The 19,840-nt window shown below is 36.5% G+C and overlaps 1 protein-coding gene across 1 annotated transcript; it reads left to right on the top strand.

Moving 5' to 3' along the window:
- Positions 1–2,004: 2,004 nt before the first annotated feature.
- On the top strand, positions 2,005–19,552 carry Sult1b1 (sulfotransferase family 1B member 1). Its single transcript, XM_048443092.3, has 7 exons — positions 2,005–2,284; positions 2,886–3,014; positions 11,993–12,090; positions 12,984–13,110; positions 13,704–13,798; positions 16,882–17,062; positions 19,334–19,552. Exons 1-7 carry the CDS (start codon positions 2,140–2,142, stop codon positions 19,453–19,455), a joined length of 897 nt encoding a protein of 298 aa, XP_048299049.3. The 5' UTR covers positions 2,005–2,139; the 3' UTR covers positions 19,456–19,552.
- The last annotated feature ends 288 nt before the right edge of the window (positions 19,553–19,840 follow it).

Here is a 19,840-nt window from a genome sequence, read left to right on the forward strand (position 1 = left end):
GAAAGTGACCAAATTCCTTCAAACTATAAAAGCAAACTAGAAAAATATTACAAGTTGATAGAATCTAGTTGATATTGCCTCTAGTATAATTCAGCAAACCAGCAGTTATAACTCCCAGGTTTGTACCCATTTGCCATTCTCTGTTACATGTTTTCTGAGATTCGTAAAAGATGTCATCACAACAGGCCCCTGTATGTATGTGTTTGAAAGGACTTCAAACCCTTAAGATTTTTACTGCCTACAAGGTCACAGACTGCTATGTGTAGGTCCCTAATTGACTTTTTAATGTCCTTCTTAAGAGGGCAGGAGGTATCCTGCCCTTCCCATACCACCACCAACTCCAAGGGTTCTTCTCAGCAACAACGTCTGTCTGTGGCTGAAGGTAAAGACAGAGCAAGGATATCACACTGTGAATTAAAATTAATTTTTATATTGCTTTTATGATGCTTTTTGTAAATGTTTAGTGTGTTGGGTTCCCTGGGTAAGGGTCTTGCGCAAATCAAAACACAGGGGATGCAGATTATGAATAGCTGCACAACAAGCTTTATTTTGTATGGCTTTTTGTACAGACTAAAAAGCATTACCTCAACTCTGAAACCCCCTTTACTCACGTACATGACTATGAGAAACTCTTACTTCACCTTGCAAGGAACAAATACCTCAATTAATAACAGTAATAAAAATAAAAAGAAGTACATAGAAACAAGGCAAAAAATATACAGAAGCAAAGCACTCCTTTATATTGGGTAGAGCATGAAGATGAACTCAAAGGCCACTTCCTTATCCAGGGTACAGATTCTGACAGATCATTTGAGAAATGGGCAGAGAAAGTTTGCTTTTATCTATGCTTAGGTTGTCCAGCAACTGTTTCCCAACTTCGTCTCATCTGTCCCAGGAGGAGCCTGCACTCTAAGTCAGTTCTGTGTTTCCACAATTTCCTCCTTTTTAATTTTTATTTGAAGTTAAAAGGAGTTTCAACCATAAAGTACATAAATTTTTTGTGTTTGGTCGAATAAAAAATTGATACATAATCAAGAATAAAAAAGCATAAGAATGATTACAATAAGCATGCCACTGGAGGTATGAAGAATACACGCTCAACTTGAACAGATCAAAGTCTAATCCTGGAGGCCACTCCTTCTTTGTGAGCCTCAGGTTACAGCTGTTTCCTTATTTCATATACAAAATGAAAACATGTCTTAAGACTGGGTAAGAAAGGATGATAATGGATATTAAACATAATAAATGCAAGACCATGAATGCATTTTAATAATTTATGTATTTATAATCTACATTGTCAGAGAATAATTAAAGTGATTTAAATTCACCTTAAATTTTAAGGTGGGGAATTGCAGGGTCTCATAAAAATGTAGATTCTAAGTCTACATGGTGACCTGGGTGTCCTGCATTTCTAACAAGATCTCAGAAAAGGTTAATGGCACAGGTTCTTATACAAGGTCCAGAATTTAGGTCAAATATGTTAGTTTACATTATAAATATAAAAACCAGTATTAAAAACTAAATTAAAAATTTAGAATTTGTTAATAAAAACTAAATACCCACAATTTCAAGAGGCTCAATATAGCCGAAGTCTATATTTGCAATTGTGAGCGTACTCATATGCACACACAGAAATAACCACATTTGAGAGCATTCTGAATCATTTCCTTAAGAGTGGTGACAAAGAAACAACTCTTAGAAGAGGACAAAACATACAAAGTCATATATGTCAAAATGTATGACATTAAAAGTCACAATGAAATTAGAGTAACCCTAAAGGAAAATGAGCTACAACGAAAATGCTGATATCTTAATATAAATGCAGAACTTTTTACATATTTCTGTAAAAAAATGACTTAATTCACAGAAGCATAGTGCCCCTTCTCTTCAATATTTCTGCTGGTGACCTTTGCTCTGGCATCAGATAGCCGAGTGCTACGCTTGTCAATCTATAGTATCAGTCTCACAAGATAACCTTTGTATTTCTATGTACAGTATGATAAAGTCAAAGTTCACTTTGTACTATAGTTTAGTGTCTGAAGCTGAGCGTTCGTTACACAGATTCTGATTTTTATTCGTTCTCCACGGTTTTGTTGCTAATAGGCAGTCTGTTCTGCATCTGTACAACCTGCTACAAAAATGGGTACTCCAGAAGTTTGGAGGAAAGATCTGAAGATCATCAATGGCTATCCTATGGTCTATGCTTTTGCACTCAATTGGGAAAGGATGGAAGAGTTCCAGGGCAGACCAGATGACATTGTGATAACCACATTCCCTAAATCAGGTGAGTTCTGTATCCTAAAGAATGCAGGTCTAACCTTGACTTTTGTTTATAAGATTGTTTTAGACTTTATTTTATTTAATTAACTTTTTAAAATTTATTTTACACACCGACCACAGTTTCCCCTTCCTCCTCTGCTCCCATCTCCTTTCCCCAAACTCCCACCTATCCCCCTCCCCATTCACTCCTCCTCTGTCTCATTCAGAAAGGGGCAAACCTCCCATGGCCTTAACAAAAGCATGGCACTTCAAGTTGAGGTAGGACTGCTCTCTTCCCCCTGCAAAAGGTTGGCTGAGGTAATCCAGAATTAATCATATGCCTGTATGTATTTGTTTGTATCTGGGAAGCAAATGTGTGCACGTGCACACAAATGGAGAGCTGGTATGGGCCAGAAGTACACATAGGCTTTAGAGGGAGGAAAGGGAGGGGGCAGATGATATTATAATATCATGATCTCAAAAAATTCAATTTATTTAAAAAGTCACAAAAATGCTTCATGTTTATATGTATGAGCTTCTTGATAAATCAGTAAATAAAATCAAATAATATTGAAAAAAGAAGCTAACTGATCACTGATTTTAAAAATTCTGGCTTTTTGTTGTAGGTACTACTTGGATTAGTGAAATTGTTGACATGGTTCTAAACGATGGAGATATTGAAAAATGTAAGCGAGACGTTATTACTACTAAAATTCCAATGCTGGAACTGAATTATCCTGAACAAAATATATCAGGTAAAATTTAAATCTCCTGGTGATAGTAATTTTACAAGAGTATTCTCATCTAGCACAGTCCAATTTGGTTTTTTTATTTTTTATGTTTTTAATTTACTTATTTATTTATTTACAATAATTTCCACTTCCTCCCCTCCTCCCAATACCCTCCCACTGCCCCCAACCCCCACTCCCTCTCCTCCTTCCTCTCCAGTCCTAAGAGCAGTCAGGGTTTCCTGCCCTGTGGGAAGTTCAAGTTCCTCCCCCCTCCCTCCAGGTCTAGGAAGGTGAGCATCCAAACAGACTAGGATCCCAAAAAGCCAGTACATGCAGATGAAACAAGACCCAGTGCCATTATCAATGACTTCTCAGTCAGCCCCCATGTTAGCCACATTCAGAGAATCCGGTTTGATCACATGCTAGTTCACTCCCAGTCCAGCTGGCCTTGGTGAGCTCTCATTAGGTCAGGCCCCTTGTATCAGCGGGTGAACACACCTCTCGCAGTCCTGACTTGCTTTTTCATGTTCTTCCTCCTTCTGCTTCTCATTTGGACCTTGGGGGCTCAGTCCAGTGCTCCAGTGTGGGTCTCTGTCTCTATCTCCATTTATCGTCGGATGAAGGTTCCCTCTGATCCTGCCTTCCTTGCTCACTATCTCCCTCCTTCTGCTTCTCATTTGGACCTAGGGAGTTAAGTCCAGTGTTCCAATGTGTGTCTCTGTCTCTATCTCCATCCATCGCCAAATGAAGGTTTATGGTGATATGCAAAATATTCATCAGTATGGTTATGGGCCAAGGCCAGTTCAGGTACCCTCTCCTCTGCTGCCCAGGGAACAATCTGGGGACCTCTCCTTGGACCTGGGAAACCCCTCTAGAATCAAGACTCTTGCAAACCCTAAATGGCTCCCTTAGTTGAGATATATACTTCCCTGCTCCCATAACCATCCTTCCTCCCTCCCCCCTCCCATTCCCCCAATCCATCCCCGATCCTCCCCCTCTCCCCTCTCCCTAACCATCTCCCCTTACTTCCATCCCCACCCCACGTGCACGCAAGTTTGCCTGGCAATCTTGTCTACTTCCAATATCCAGGAGGATAACTATATGATTTTCTTTACGTTCACCTTCTTATTTAGCTTCTCTAGGATCACGAATTATAGGCTCAAAGACCTTTAATTATGGGTAGAATCCACTTATGAATGAGTACATACCATATTCCTCATTTTGGGTCTGGGTTACCTCACTCAGTAAAGTGTTTTCTGTTTCCATCCATTTGCATGCAAAATTCAAGATGTCATTGTATTTTACCGCTGAGTAAAACTCTAATGTGTATATGTTCCACACCTTCTTTAACCATTCTTCTATTGAGGGGCACCTAGGTTGTTTCCATGTTCTGGCTATTACAAATAGTGCTGCTATGAACATAGCTGAACAAATGCTTTTGTGGTATGATAGGGCATCTCTTGGGTATATTCCCAAGAGTGGAATTGCTGGGTCCTGAGGGAGGTTGACTCCCAGTTTCCTGAGAAACTGCCACACTGATTTCCACAGTGGCTGCACAAGTTTGCATTCCCACAAACAATGGATGAGTGTTCCCCTCACTCCACATCCTCTCCAGCATAGGCTATCATTGGCGTTTTTGAGTTTAGCTATTCTGACAGGTGTAAGATGATATCTCAAAGTTGTTTTGATTTGCATTTTCCTGATCACTAAGGAGGTTGAGCATGACTTTAAGTGTCTTTTGGCCATTCGAAGTTCATCTGTTGTGAATTCTCTGTTCAGTTCAGTACCCTATTTATAATAGGGTTTATTAGAGTTTTAGTGTCTAGTTTCTTGAGTTCTTTGTATATTTTGGAGATCAGACCTTTGTCTGATGAGGGGTTGGTGAAGATCTTCTCCCAGTCCGAAGGTAGCCTTTTTGTCTTAGTGACAGTGTCCTTTGCTTTACAGAAGCTTCTCAGTTTCAGGAGGTCCCATTTATTCATTGTTTCTCTTATTGTCTGTGCTACTGGGGTTCTACTTAGGAAGTGGTCTCCTGTGCCTATGTCTTGTAGACTACTTCCCACTTTCTCTTCTGTGAGGTTCAAAGTGGTCAGGTTAATGCTGATGTTTTTAATCCATTTGGACTTGATTTTTGTGCATGGTGATAGATATGGATCTACTTTCATTCTTCTACAGGTTGACATCCAGTTATGTCAGCACCATTTGTTAAAGATGCTATCCTTCTTCCATTGTATACCTTTAGCTCTCTTGTCGAACATCAGGTGTTCATAGGTTTGTGGGTTAACCTATATCCAGGTCTTCTATTCGATTCCATAGGTTGACTTCTCTGTTCTTATGCCAATACCAAGCTGTTTTCAATACTGTAGCTCTGTAATAGAGTTTGAAGTCAGGGATGGTAATGCCTCCAGAAGTTCCTTTATTGTATAAGATTGTTTTGGCTATCCTGGATTTTTTGTTTTTCCATATAAAGTGATTATTGTTCTCTCAAGGTCTGTGAAGAATTTTGTTGGGATTTTGATGGGATTGCAGTGAATCTATAGATTGCTTTTGGTAGAATTGCCATTTTTACTATGTTGATCCTCCCAATCCAAGAGCAAGGGAGATCTTTCCATTTTCTGGTATCCTCTTCAATTTCTTTCTTCAAAGACTTAAAGTTCTTGCCAAATAGGTCTTTCACTTCCTTGGTAAGAGTTACCCCAAGATATTTTATCCTATTTGTGGCTATCGTGAAAGCTGATGTTTCTCTGATTTCCCTCTCTGCTTCTTTATCCTTTGTGTATAGGAGGGCAACCGATTTTTTTTGGAGTTGATCTTGTATCCTGCCACATTACTAAAGGTGTTTATCAGCTGTAGGAGTTCTTTGGTAGAGTTTTTGGGGTCGCTTATGTACACTATCATATCATCTGCAAATAACGAGAGTTTAACTTCTTCCTTTCCAATTCGAATCCCCTTAATCCTCTTATGTTGTCTTATTGCTATTGCTAGAACTTCAAGCACTATATTGAAGAGGTATGGAGAGAGTGGACAGCCTTGTCGTGTTCCTGATTTTAGTGGAATGGCTTTGAGTATCTCTCCATTCAATTTGATGTTAGCTGTCGGCTTGCTGTAAATAGCTTTTACTATATTTAGGTATGATCCTTGTATCCCCAATCGCTCCAACACTTTTATCATAAAGGGGTGTTGAATTTTGTCAAATTCTTTTTCAGCATCCAATGAAATGATCATATGGTTTTTTCTTTCAGTTTATTTATATGATGGATTACATTGATAGATTTGCGTATGTTGAACCAGCCCTGCATCTCTGGGATGAAACCTACTTGATCATAATTGATAATTTTTCTAATGTGTTCTTGGATTCGGTTTGCCAGTATTTTATTGAGAATTGGCCTGTAATTCTCTTTGTTGGTTGTGTTTTTGTGTGGTTTTGGTATCAGAGTTACTGTAGCTTCATAAAAAGAATTTGGCAATGACTCTTCTGTTTCTATAGTGTGAAATACATTAAGGAGTATAGGTATTAGCTCTTCCTCGAAGTTCTGGTAGAATTCTGCATTGACACCATCTGGTCCTGGACTTTTTTTAGTAGGGAGATTTTTGATAACAGCTTTTAATTCTTCACGAATAACAGGTCTATTTAGATTGCTCACCTGTTCTTGGTTCGACTTTGGTATATGGTACTTATCTTAAAAATGTCCATTTCTTTTACATTTTCCAATTTTGTGGCATACAGACTTTTGTAGTAAGATCTAATGATTCTATGAATTTCCTCTGTTTCTGTGGTTATGTCCCCTTTTTCATTTCTGATCTTATTAATGTGCATGTTCTCTCTCTGCCATTTGATTTGTTTGGATAGGGGTTTGTCGATCTTGTTGATTTTCTCCAAGAACCAGCTTTTTGTTTCATTGATTCATTGGATTTTTTTCTGTGTTCCTATTTTGTTGATTTCAGTCCTCAGTCTGATTATTTCCAGTCTTCTACTCCTCCTGGGTGAGTCTGCTTCTTTTTTTTCTAGAGCTCTCAGGTGTGCTGTTAAGTCTCCAATGTGTGCTTTCTACGTATTCTTTAATTGGGCACTTAATGCTATGAACTTTCCTCTTAGCCCTGCTTTCATAGTGTCCCAAACGTTTGAGTATGTTGTGTCTTTATTTTCATTAAATTCAAGGAAGACTTTAATTTCTTTATTTCTTCCTTTACCCAGGGATGATTCAGTAGTTGATTGTTCAGTTTCCATGATTTTGTAGACTTTCTGATGTTAGAACTGTTATTGAATTCTAACTTTATTCCATGGTGATCCAACAAGACACAGGTGATTCCTAATATTTTTTTTGTATCTGTGGAAGTTTGCTTTGTTACCGAGAATGCAGTCAATGTTTGAGAAGGTTCCATGAGCTGTAGAGAAGAAGGTATATTCTTTCCTATTTGGGTGGAATGTTCTATAGATATCTGTTAAATCCATTTGATTCATTACCTCTATTTATTCTCTAATTTCTCTGTTGGGTTTCTGTCTGATTGACCTGTCCATTGGTGAGAGAGGTGTGTTGAAGTCTCCTACTATTAGTGTGTGTGGTTTGATGACTGCCTTGAGTTCGAAAAGTTTTTCTTTTACATAAGCGGATGCTTTTATATTAGGGGCATAGATATTCAGGATTGAGACTTCCTCCTAATGAATTGTTCCTATTATGAGTATGAAATGTCCATATCCATCTCTTCTGATTGATTTTAGTTTGAAGTCAATTTTTTTAGATATTAGAATGGCCACACCCGCTTGTTTCTTAGGTCCGTTTGCTTGGAAAACCTTTTTCCAACCCTTTACTCTGAGTAGGTGTCTGTCTTTGTGGTTGAAGTGTATTTCTTGTAAACAGCAGAATGTTGGATCCTGTTTTCGTATCCAATCTCTTAGTTTGTTCCTTTTTATAGGTGAATTAAGTCCATTGATATTAAGTGATATTAATGACCAGTGGTTGTTGACTCCAGATATTTTCCTCTTTTTTTTTGTGTGTGTAGTAGAGTGTGTGTGTTTCCCTTCTTTGAGTTGTGCTTGTGAAGTGTTGCTAGATGTCTGAGTTATTGTAGGCAGTATTGGCAATGTTGGATTCCTTGGGTTGTGATTTTCCTTCTAATACTTTCTGTAAGGCTGGATTTGTGGCTACGTATTGTTTAAATTTGTTTTTATCCTGCTATATTTTGTTTTTTCCAATGATAGTGAATGATAGCTTGGCTGTGTATAGTAGTCTGGGTTTGCATCCATGGTCTCTTAGTTTCTGCAGTACTTCTATCCAGGACCTTCTGGCTTTCATGGTTTCCATAGAGAAGTCCAGTGTAAGTCTGATAAGTTTACCTTTATAAGTTACTTGACCTTTTTCCTTTGCAGCTCTTAATATTCTTTCTTTAATCTGAATGCTTTGTGTTTTGATTATTATATGGCAAGGGGATTTTTTATTTTTTGATCCAGTCCATTCGGTGTTCTGTATGCTTCTTGAACCTTCATAGGGATATCGTTCTTTAGGTTGGGAAAGTTTTCTTCTATAATTTTGTTGAATATATTTTCTGGGCCTTTGGTCTGCAATTCTTCTCCTTCTTCTACCCTTATTATTCTTAGATTTCGTTTTTTATTGTGTCCCACATTTCCTGAATGTTTTGTGATGAGAATTTGTTGGATTTGCTGTTTTCTTTGGTCAGAGCATTTATTTTCTCTATGGTGTCTTCAGAATCTGAGATTCGTTCTTCTATCTCTTGTATTCTATTGGCTATGCTTGTTTCTGAAGTCTCTGCTCGTTTACCTAGATTTTCCATAGCCAGCTGGCCCTCGGTTGTTGTCTTCCGCACTTTTCTGTGGCCACCCGAACCTCGAAACAGGCGCGCGCTTTCTGACCCGAGCCCACAAGAACGGACAATTGTCCTAGGGGTTTGAACAGAGACGACACACACACACAAAGAGACTTGGCTCATCTGCCGAGGAGCAGCGGCAAATGGCAGCTTTATTAAGCATAAGTCGGGTATATATACCGTGGGGCAAAAGGACACCAGCCCCCCATCAGGATCAAGGAAAGAGAAAAGTCAGGGGGCCGCACCCACGGTCGGAGAGCAGCTGAACAGAGAAAAGAGGAAGCCAGGTGGGCGTGCTCAGTCTCAGAGAAAAGCTGACCCAGGAACCTTGCCTGCAGGTGAGAACCTTGCTTGCAGGTGGAATTACCATGACAGTAGAGGGAGAGTTCTCTCTAAGCTACACCCTTGGGTCGTAGGTGAAATTAACATAACAGGAGAGGGCAGTTCTATGCTACACCCTCAAGCTGATGCAGTGGAACCAGGAAGCAGAACAGCCCTGCATAGCACCTCGGGAAAAATGGGGAACCTGTGTACCTACACTCGGTTTGTGTTTTCTTCATTGCCTCCATTTCAGTTTTCAATTCTTGAACTGTTTCCATTACCTGTTTTATTGTTTTTCCTTGGTTTCCCAGTGTTTCCTTTATGGATTTACTCATTTCTTCAAACTTTTTGTTATACTTCTCTTCCATGTCTTTATTCATTTCTTCAATCTTTTTGTTATACTTCTCTTCCATTTCTTTACAGCAGATTTTCACCTCCTGTTTAAGTTCCTCTATTATTTTCATATAGTTCTGCTTAGAGTCAATTTCTTCTATTTCTTCTGTAGTAGGGTGTTCAATTCTTCTAGTTTTGTGATCCCTGGATTCTGGTGATGTCATGCCACCTTTCAGGTTGTTGGAGGAATTCTTGCATTGGCGCCTGCCCATCTCTTCCTCTCTGGATGGAACTCCTCAGCACTGAAGTAGGGATAGTTGGTATTCCAAGGACACAGGAGACAGAAGGGCAACTTTGATGGCAGGGTAGGATCGAGTGGAACACAGAAGACCCTGTAGTAAAAGCTGCGGGGGGGGGGCGGGGCTGTGCTCTCTTCCTGGACAGTCCGCCCTGGATAGCCTAGACTCACCCCTCTGGTTGGAACTCCTCAGCACTGAAATAGGGACCCCTTGTATTCCAAGAACTCAGGAGACAAAAGGGCGACAGTGGGAGCAGGGAAGAGTCCAGTGGAACACCGAAGACCCTGCCACAGAAGCTGCATAATCCTATTTGTGATTCTAACTCAGAAAAAAGAAGAAAGAAAGAAAGAAAGAAAGAAAGAAAGAAAGAAAGAAAGAAAGGAAGAAAGAAAGAAAAGAAGAAACAGAGCGCGAATGGTTGTATAATTATAAAGCATTAGTTATTGTGTTGTAAGTTAACTATGAATTATTAGTAAAATATGCATATTCTCACCAAGGAATTACAAAAATGTTGTAACATTTAAAAGCAAATCAATTTATAAAATATTAGTTCTACTAGTCTTCTGAAGCCAAAGAACAAGACTGTATGAAACATTTTCATAAGAAAGAATTGTCATGGGGAAGGAAGACAGTCTTAGATTAATAGAGGGAAGTTTGTACCTATAGAAGATTACAATTTTCGTTTCTCTGTACTGCGTAACTTGGCTGTTGTGGTGGCATTTCATTTGTATTTTAATAAACAAACACATAAGCTCTCAGTCTCAGTCTTATAATCTCTATTTCTGGGGATTAAAGGCAGGCACCACTAGTGCCAGGTTTCTATGGCAAGCTAATGTGACTACTGGGATTAAAGATGTGTGTCATTGCTAACTCGTCTGTAAAGCTGGCCAGTGTGGCTGTTTTACTTTTTTGATCCTCAGGCAAGACTTATTAAGATACAAAGAAATGTTTCTACATACTATACCTGCCACTTTGGAGATATGAGATCCATGATGGAATTTTGTAGGTTTCTAATTAATATCTTTAGATATTTGATTTTCATGACCTTATTTTTATTGTTATAAAGTGGTTGTGCTTAATATTTATCGTGGGCTATGAACTTCAATCAAAAAGATAATCATTGGTAAATAATATGTCATATTTCTGTTCTGAAGGAATTTCCATTCTATTAAATGTATATTATAGAACCAGCATCAGCAATAAGCATTGGAACACTCTGGAAATAAGCATATTTCTGTTTTTAAATAGTTCTCTATTTAAAAAAAACCAGTTTATTGTGGACTTCTAAGAAGTCCAAGCTGGCTTTAAACTTAACATCTTCATGTCTCAGTCTCTTGAGTATTGGATTAAAGCTCCAAGTCACCATGACAAAATACATGCCATATTACATACAGATAAGTGTTACATAGAACACTGGGACTGGATGTTGTATGATAAATTATAAACAGTTAAAACTGGTGATTGCTTGGGGTTGAGTAATCAGGTGTTTTGAAGAATGTATTCCTATGCTGAAAATGGCAAAAGTATGTAGCATTAGCAGATAATTTAGAGATTAGAGTTGATCTAAGTGATATTAAAAATAAAATATGCATAAGACTTTTGGGTTTGTATGGAAGACCTGCAGAAGCAGATGTGCTAAAACTCCAAGTTACCAATGTAGTGTTTTAGTCCTTATTTTGCAAACAAAAAAATGAAACTGACTTTTAAAAATTTAGAAGTCTTTTACTGAGTAAAATTATAGTAGAAATTTTAATACAGTGATATAAATGTTGAAGTGAACACTGTTACCTGTCTCCTAATACTACTTCCTGGAATCCCGAAAAACAAAACAAAACAAAACAAAAAACAGCCTGTAGTTATTTTAGAAGTTACCTCCATTTAATATTGCTTCAACATGTCTGTAGAAAAATGTTTGGAAGACATCAAGATAGCTTGCTGGGAAAAATCCCTGGCTGTACAGGTACAAGGACCTGAAACCCACATTGCAAGAAAAGGATGGACTTTTGAAAGTTATCTGCTGACTTTCACAATACTCTTGTATTGTGACACATGAACACATCTATCACACACACACACACACACACACACACACACACACACACACTTCTCAGCACATGTACACACCCTCACACTAAAATATCATTTACAAATTTTGGTGGGAAAAATGAAGAAATCTGAGTTCCTTTGGTACTCTAATCTTTCTCTGTCTTAAACTGAAATTTTCAGGTATTGAATACTTAAAGACAACTCCATCACCTCGGATTGTAAAGACACATCTACCAATTGATCTACTCCCGAAAAGTCTCTGGGAGAACAAATGCAAGGTACAAGCCTCCAGTTGAACACTGTCCACTTATCTATTCACGTTGTGAGAACTAGCAGTGTGTATTGTGACCTAGAGAACTGAACTACACAAGGAAGTGCTTGATACTCTCCTCTTCTCTCTCCTGCCTTCCCCCTTCCCCCCTCCACTCTCTTCTTTGCTCTCCCCATCTCTCTTCTGGATCCTTACTTTTTCTCCTCTTCCCTTATCACCTTCTTGTTTGTTTGTTTGAGACAAAATATCACTATGTGCCAGGCTGGCCTTGAAATTGATATCACATTCCTGAGCTTCCTTCCCTAGCCACCCAAGTACTACAATAATAGGAGTTGGCCACTATGAACGGTTAAGTGTTTTTAAATTAATTTCAATTTATTGATATGAAATTTCTAATATTAAAAGTAACAGAATTTCACTCCAACAGAATATTGCTACTTTTATTCCCTTTCTGTGCCAGGATAATGTGACCTTCAACAAAAAAAAATTAAGGCAAGAATATATATTCATAACTGAAAGTTTGTGACATTATTTAGTAAAATATTTGTGACTGAGTGTTTAGCAGGAAATTTCAAGTTCTTCAACAGTTAATCATTTCTTCATTAGTAACTCTGCTATTAAAATTATCTAGTTCTTGTGACTTGACTTTATGTAAAGATTTGGGTGTGGTATATAAAAATAAAGTGTAATTATCCTTATATATGAAAGTACTTTCTTGTAAGCTAACCAAAACCTTAATAAGTTCATGAGTACAGTTTCTACTTTAGAAGTGCTGATAGGTTAGCATTATGATCCATAACTTCGAGGAGAAGAACTGCTCTGCAATTTTATATATTTATAAATATATTTATTTATTAATAATACCCCATCCCTTGCTTTCCTTCTTCCTCTGTCATGTAGATGATTTATTTAGCTCGAAATGCCAAAGATGTTGCTGTCTCGTATTATCATTTTGACTTAATGAATAATCTACACCCTATTCCTTGCACCTGGGAAGAATATGTGCCGAAATTCTTAGCTGGAAATGGTGAGTAGGCCTAAAACTTAGTTTTAAGATGTCAACTAGTTTTTATTTCAAATATTTCTATTTTCAATAACCTATCTTCCTTCATTTTTATAAAAGTCAGAACATTCAAGTTTAATACTAATATATTAAATTCCAGTTTAGGAAAGTAACTACATTTAAGTGTTTACTATAAAATTTAACTTGAAAGTGTGATAATAATCAATGCCATATAAAGACATTTTGTAATCTCTTTCCAGTGTTAAAAGTCCACTCTCAGTTTTTGTTCATCATTAGAGAGCTCTGTTATACATGCTGTATCTGTGATATTTATATTAACACTTGATACTTGATGTTATGTAAATCTTCAATGGAGATCAACCTAACTCAGTGGTGGCCAATCTATTCTTACTTGAAATGCTGTCTTTGTAATTTATGTTTTAAAAGTTGATTGTATATATACATATATAAAAGGCTAACTTTAACTTTTTGAAAATTGATCCTATATTGTCAGCCTCTTTGATTATCAAATTCTATAAAATGTCTTTGCAAATGCCTTCTTAAAATTTTTTTGATCTGGTAAACACTTATATAGGTACCATTTTTTCCTATTTTAGTGCCTTATGGTTCATGGTTCAATCACGTTAAGAGTTGGTGGGAAAAGAAGAAAGAGCATCCGCTACTTTTCTTGTACTATGAAGATTTAAAACAGGTAACATAGTAGATGTTTATAATGTGCACACTGTGCACACTGTGTCATGGAGAAACCATTAATATCTATTTTTCAAACTAACATTAGAATCCAAATTAAAATAGCTTTTTTTTCCTATATATAGTTATATAGACATAACTCTGCATGTCTATCGGACCAGTTACCACTTTGTGAAATCATTGATCTATATTTAGTTATAGATTTTTCTTCATTTAGTTAGCATGTGATTTCAACCATCCTTTTCCCTAAAATTCTCCTCTGGACTTACCAGGATGTCACACCCAAGACTTTGCAGTTGGTATCTGTATATACATCCATTCGTTTTCTTTTTCAATTGATCGCTATAATTTGATCTTCACTTCTTTCTTCTGCATTTGCTGAATATTTATCTGTAAGTAATTCCCATATCTTCATCATTTTCTAAATGGAATTTCAGACCAACATTGGAATTAATTTAACATGTTTAAAAGAAAAAATAATGTGTTTAGTTCTCCAACCTCTCATCCTTTACGACTTGTATTTTCTTTTTACTATATCAACTTTATTTTTCCTTTTAGTTTGCCAAGCCTTCAGTTAGGTTTTATGTTTAGTATAATTACAGTCTACTCTCTGCACACTCTGGACTTTGGATTGTGTCCATGCTTTGTTTGTTTTATTTTTCAAATGTTTCTCTTTCTTTACTTTTCCAATGTTGTGCCCAGAGCCTAGACCTGCAAAAACAACCAAGAAATCAGATCCAGTGTAAAAGTAAAGAGCCTTTTTAATTACGAGTTAATTCAGTTCCTCTATCCATCCAACACAGAGGATGGAGTAGGTGATACCATGAGACATAGTGGGGCCGCTCATTTATTAGGGGTAGAGCAAGGTGCCGCATTTGGTGGTTTGCAAGTTTCATAACAACAGTCTCAGAATTGATGCACCTACAGGCTTGGGAAACCCTTACTGAACAGATTGGTCAGTTGCAACTGCTGAAAGGTATCTTTCATGGGGGTAAAGAACACATCAGAAGTTAGGTGGCAGGCTCTGGACCTGCCTTACTGATAAGGTGGAATGCAGTAATCATAGCAACAGCCTCACTTCCCCTTGGCCTCCAAGTATTGCAACCTTTCCACAGTTGCAGTTGACCTATCAGCTCAGGACAGTTTCCTCCAGTCTGGAGGTACACCAGTCTTGAGACTATTACTATGTAACTAGCAGACTCCCAGATGTACTGCCCTTGGTCTATCCCCAATAAATGCCCCACCCCACTGTGACTCAGAGTCTCTCCTACTCTACCCACTGTGTTGAATGAATGGAGAACCTGAGTTACTTTGTAATTAGAAAGACTCTTTGCTTTTGTATCTGGTCTGGTCTCTTGGTGTTTTTTGGGGTACAGACTCTAGGCATAACACACAGTGTATTTATTTTAGAGTATAAACTTGTAATTCACACAGTCTCTATGAAATGGGTTTGCTCAATATTATTGTAATGCACTTTGCCGCCATTCTGGGCTATTCTACAAAACTTGGACAGTCCTGCTGACCTTCCCAAACCATTGAAAAATGTACAGAAATGTTTCTTTGTTTGTAAAGCTCCATATACACAATTTAGAACACCTTTCAATTCTCAAATCTGTGATGGAAACTAAAAAAACTAACAATTTTGAAAGTATACTTATAGTACCTAATATAGTGCTCACCTTAAATACTGTGGCTTAGGAGTTACACATAGATGGAACCTTTCATAATGTGATGACTTGTAGACTGAACGAGAGTAATAACCAAAATATCAGTGACAGTATGTCCCAGTGAATGGTTACACGCTCTGAATGTGTTTTTGGGAAACGCTAGGCCTTTTTTATAGCTTGTCTCCAACAGTCCGAAATTTTCCACTCTTCAGGTTGTAGTTAGTTTACAGCATAGAAGACATCTGAATCACCCAAATTGGAAAGATAACCTCTACTATCTTTAGGAAGAGCTTCTGTCCTTTTTATACTGATGTGATTTATTCAAAAAGACAATTTTTGGTTGATTCATGGGCTAGCCCAAGGAGCACTTGAGGAATATTCAAACATTTTTTAATACTTCTAAAATCTGTTATATATGTACTCTTAGCAGGAAGTATTTTGAAACATTTCAAAGTCCTATATTAAGAATTTAAGCTGTTTGCTTTTACTGGGAGTTGATACCGACATCTCATCACCACAGTAGATGTTACATTTTATTAAATTCTAATCATATCTCTCAATTTTAGTTTCAATCAATTTTTTTCAAAATCTTTTTGAAATATCAATGAAAATTTAATTGCCCGATTGAAAGCTGTAAACATTAAGCTCATGCTATGCTAATAAACTGAAATGAGGTGATTGATTTTGGTTAATTTTTATAATTGTGTCTGTCTGTCTGTCTGTCTGTAAGTGAGTGCACATGCTCTCAGAGCCCATGGGGCCTGGTCTCTGGAAGCTGGAGTTAAAGGCTTTGGTGTGCTACTCTGCGTGGGGACTGGGAACCAAAGGAGTCCCCTGAAAGAGCAGTGTGTGCTCTTTCTTTCTTTTGTTTGTTGAATTAGTGTCTTTCTGTGTAGCAGAGCAGACCGTGAATTTGTGTTTTTTTTTATTTTCTTTATATTTACACCTCACGTGCTTTTTAAAATTCATTTTACATATCACCACAATTTTCCCCTTCTCCCTTTCTTCCTCAACCCACTCCTATCCACTCATCAGAAAGGGTAAGGCCTCCCATGGGGAGTCAATAAAGCCTGGCACATTCAATGCTGGCAGGACCAACCACACCCCATTTCCAACATCAAGAATGAACAAAACATCCCATCAAGTGGAATAGGCTTAAAGTCAGCTCGTGCAGCAGGAATAGATCCTGGTTCAACTGTGAGAGGTCCCATAAACAGAACAGGCAAGAAAACTTTTACCCATATGCAGAGGGTCTGGTTTCTAGACCTTGAATTTGTAATGCTTCATCCTCAAACTCCAGCATATACTTATGTAGACTCAAGAATAATAATGTAATTATAAAAGTTGCATCACTTTGTAAAATATGAGTGGTTTACATGTTTGTTATTTCCTTGCATTTTTCATCTCACTCCTGAAGAACCCAAAGGAAGAAATCAAAAAGGTTGCCAGCTTTCTAGACAAGACCTTGGATGAGAAGACCTTGGACAAGATTATCCATCACACCTCCTTTGAAATGATGAAGGACAACCCCATGGTCAATTATACCCATCTGCCCTCATCAATGATGGATCACAGCAAGTCCCCTTTCATGAGAAAAGGTAAAATTTTGCTGAATGTAATTCTCACCTTTACTTTCTTGTGAAGAACCAGTTCTATGATTTCTACTACTTTATTTAACTTCTTTAAGTTTCAGTTCTTCATAGGAAATCAATGAAAACCAAAAACATATACAGTCAAAAGTCACTTTATTAGGATCGTCCTTACAAAGAAAAACAATGTACATAGTTACTAAAGGTTTGATACTGTCTTCTAATTTACTATTCTAAATATAATTGACTTTCACAATTATCATGCAATATCGTGAACTATCATGTTTATCATTCTATTGCATTCTATAAATTGACATAGACACTCCTCTTTCCTCATTGGTCACTTATCTAGTAGAATGCAACTTCCTTAAAGCCCCATATAACTTAGAAAATAATTGTCAATTTTTATGTAGACAGTTCATCAAAAAGAAGTTTCTTTTCCTTATGGAATTTACTATTAAAATTCTTGGTTTGTTATGAAGCAAATTGTGTATTATGGTTTCTTATACATAGTCCATTTCAATAATAATAAATCAACACATCATAAATTAATTTAAAAATTTAGTTGTTTAACTTTTTACTAATGCCAACTACTATTTTGATTAATGTTTATTGAAATAAATACAGAAGAAAGGGACCTTCTTTAATGCTGGTACATAAGAATAACTCCAGGAATGTGTTTGGACATTGAAATAAAATTAAAACAATTTTGAAAATCATTATATTATGACATTTTAATAAAAGTTCTAATCTTGTCAAAGTAAAAAGTTGTTTTAGTGTTAAATTTATCTGAAAAAACACTACATTTGACTCCAAAGACAATTTCTACTATAACAGAGTAAAGAAAAATATTATTAGTATTATTATAATTTGGAGCAAAATGACTAATGTATATGCATACACAATTATATTCATACAAAGTTTACCTGATAGAACTTGAAAAGCAATTCATTTTGTTGATGCAGTCAAATTCAGCTATGTCACGGAAGGTAAATCCCCAAACAGTTTAGCTCATGCCATATGAAAATGGATGAGATCTTTCTTGACAGCTTAAAGACTGATGAGTAGAAAAAATGAGCTTCGTGTCTGGATTTGTTGTTTTGTGCAACATCATCATGGAAGACTACATGCTAACCTAACAAGATTTTGAAGTCTTTGCATCTCTTGTAGAGGAAGAAAAAACATGCCCTGTGGTTAGACCGAGTTCTGTCTAAATCTGTGACATCAAATACATCAACTAGCCAGCCAAAGTTCTACTCACATCATTGACAAAACACATAAAACAATAACACCTATTATATAAAATTTGGAAAAACACTACATGAAATGATATATAATAATTTAGAAAACGTTCTAACCATAAATTAGACACACACACACATATATATATATATATATATATATATATGTATATATATTTATACACACACATTATATAAATATTGGTAGTGATTGTGATTCAGTTGTTCATTCATTCACTTATTCAATAGACAGATTTGCATGTTTATCCCGTAATTCACATATAGTACAGGCTACTCATGAATATCTACATGAGGCAATTGTTCCTTCACACAAAGTCATGTGTTTGTCTCAAGACAGCTCTGGAGCTTTACAGGTTTGACTTTAATGTTATTCTCACCAAAAATATAAATGAAGTATAAATTTTGTGAATTAGTGGAAAAGTGTCTTCCAATGATCACAGAATTCTCATTTGTAAATTCCAGGAAGTGAAACTCCTCTGCTTCCCATTTGAGAGCTTATCTGGATGGTGGAAAGTTCTTTGTAAAGACATTATGACTGAAAAAATAAAATGTCTTACTGCTGATGATTGTGCAGGACAGTCAGGAAAAGTACAAGATCTCCCTTATGAAACAGTATATTCCCCGAGAATATAGATAAGAAAATTATCTGTCTCAAAATAACTCTTGAAATATAAACTCCATGCTTATTTATAAGCTTGTTTTACCCATGATAATAATTAATTTTAAATAACATTTTGAAATAATCAGTATTTATTTAATATGAGATTAACTTTAAATATCTACCAGACAAAATTAATTTCAAGATAAATATATATGCATATACACCGGTTACCATTGTTACAAATTAGAATAAAACTAATAACACTTTTCCTCATTTTTTTATAATAGAAATTATTTTTGAAGCCAAATACAGTGCATTTCAAATTCATTTCTCAAGTACTCAGTCTTTCCCTTGGTGAATATTAGCTTTTCTTTTGTAATTTATATTTTATTCTTTCATTCATTCTTGCTATTTTAGGTACTGTTGGTGACTGGAAAAATTACTTCACAGTGGCCCAAAATGAGAGATTTGATGCCATCTATGAGAAGGAAATGTCTGGAACAACACTTAAGTTCTGCACAGAGATCCAAAGTAGTTAAGCTGAAACTCGAATATATGATTTCTTAAAATAACTTGGCCAGGAAGTCAAATGGATTTGTGAAGAGAAATAAATGTGCTTTTAAAACACTGATTAAATATGTCCTATTAATTAATGCCTCAACAAGTAATATTTCATATTATCTAGAGCTAAAGGTCTTTGTTATGCTATTTTTCAAAGGTTGTTTCTGCAGATTCCTAAGTGACTACTGAATTGGAGGAATAGCATTTTTGAAAACAACATGGACTTGTTTCATGAACTTGCGTTCACGTTCCTGATAACACTGCACAGGAGACTGCACTTTCCCACATGATCCTTCATGTCATAGTATTTAGGATTATACCACCTTGCTATAGACACAATTTGCATGGTTGCACATGGACTGC

Source organism: Myodes glareolus, chromosome 8 (assembly GCF_982192425.1).
Source record: "Myodes glareolus chromosome 8, mMyoGla1.1, whole genome shotgun sequence".
Lineage (NCBI taxonomy): Eukaryota > Metazoa > Chordata > Mammalia > Rodentia > Cricetidae > Myodes > Myodes glareolus.

What these genes read in the sequence shown, in the direction of transcription:
- Sult1b1 (XM_048443092.3), top strand. Translation starts at nt 2,140, where the DNA reads ATGGGTACTCCAGAAGTTTGGAGGAAAGATCTGAAGATCATCAATGGC. An exon ending in AACCACATTCCCTAAATCAG is followed by an intron (nt 2,285 to 2,885) that starts GTGAGTTCTGTA and finishes TTTTTGTTGTAG; the next exon opens with GTACTACTTGGATTAGTGAA. An exon ending in GTCCCCTTTCATGAGAAAAG is followed by an intron (nt 17,063 to 19,333) that starts GTAAAATTTTGC and finishes TTGCTATTTTAG; the next exon opens with GTACTGTTGGTGACTGGAAA.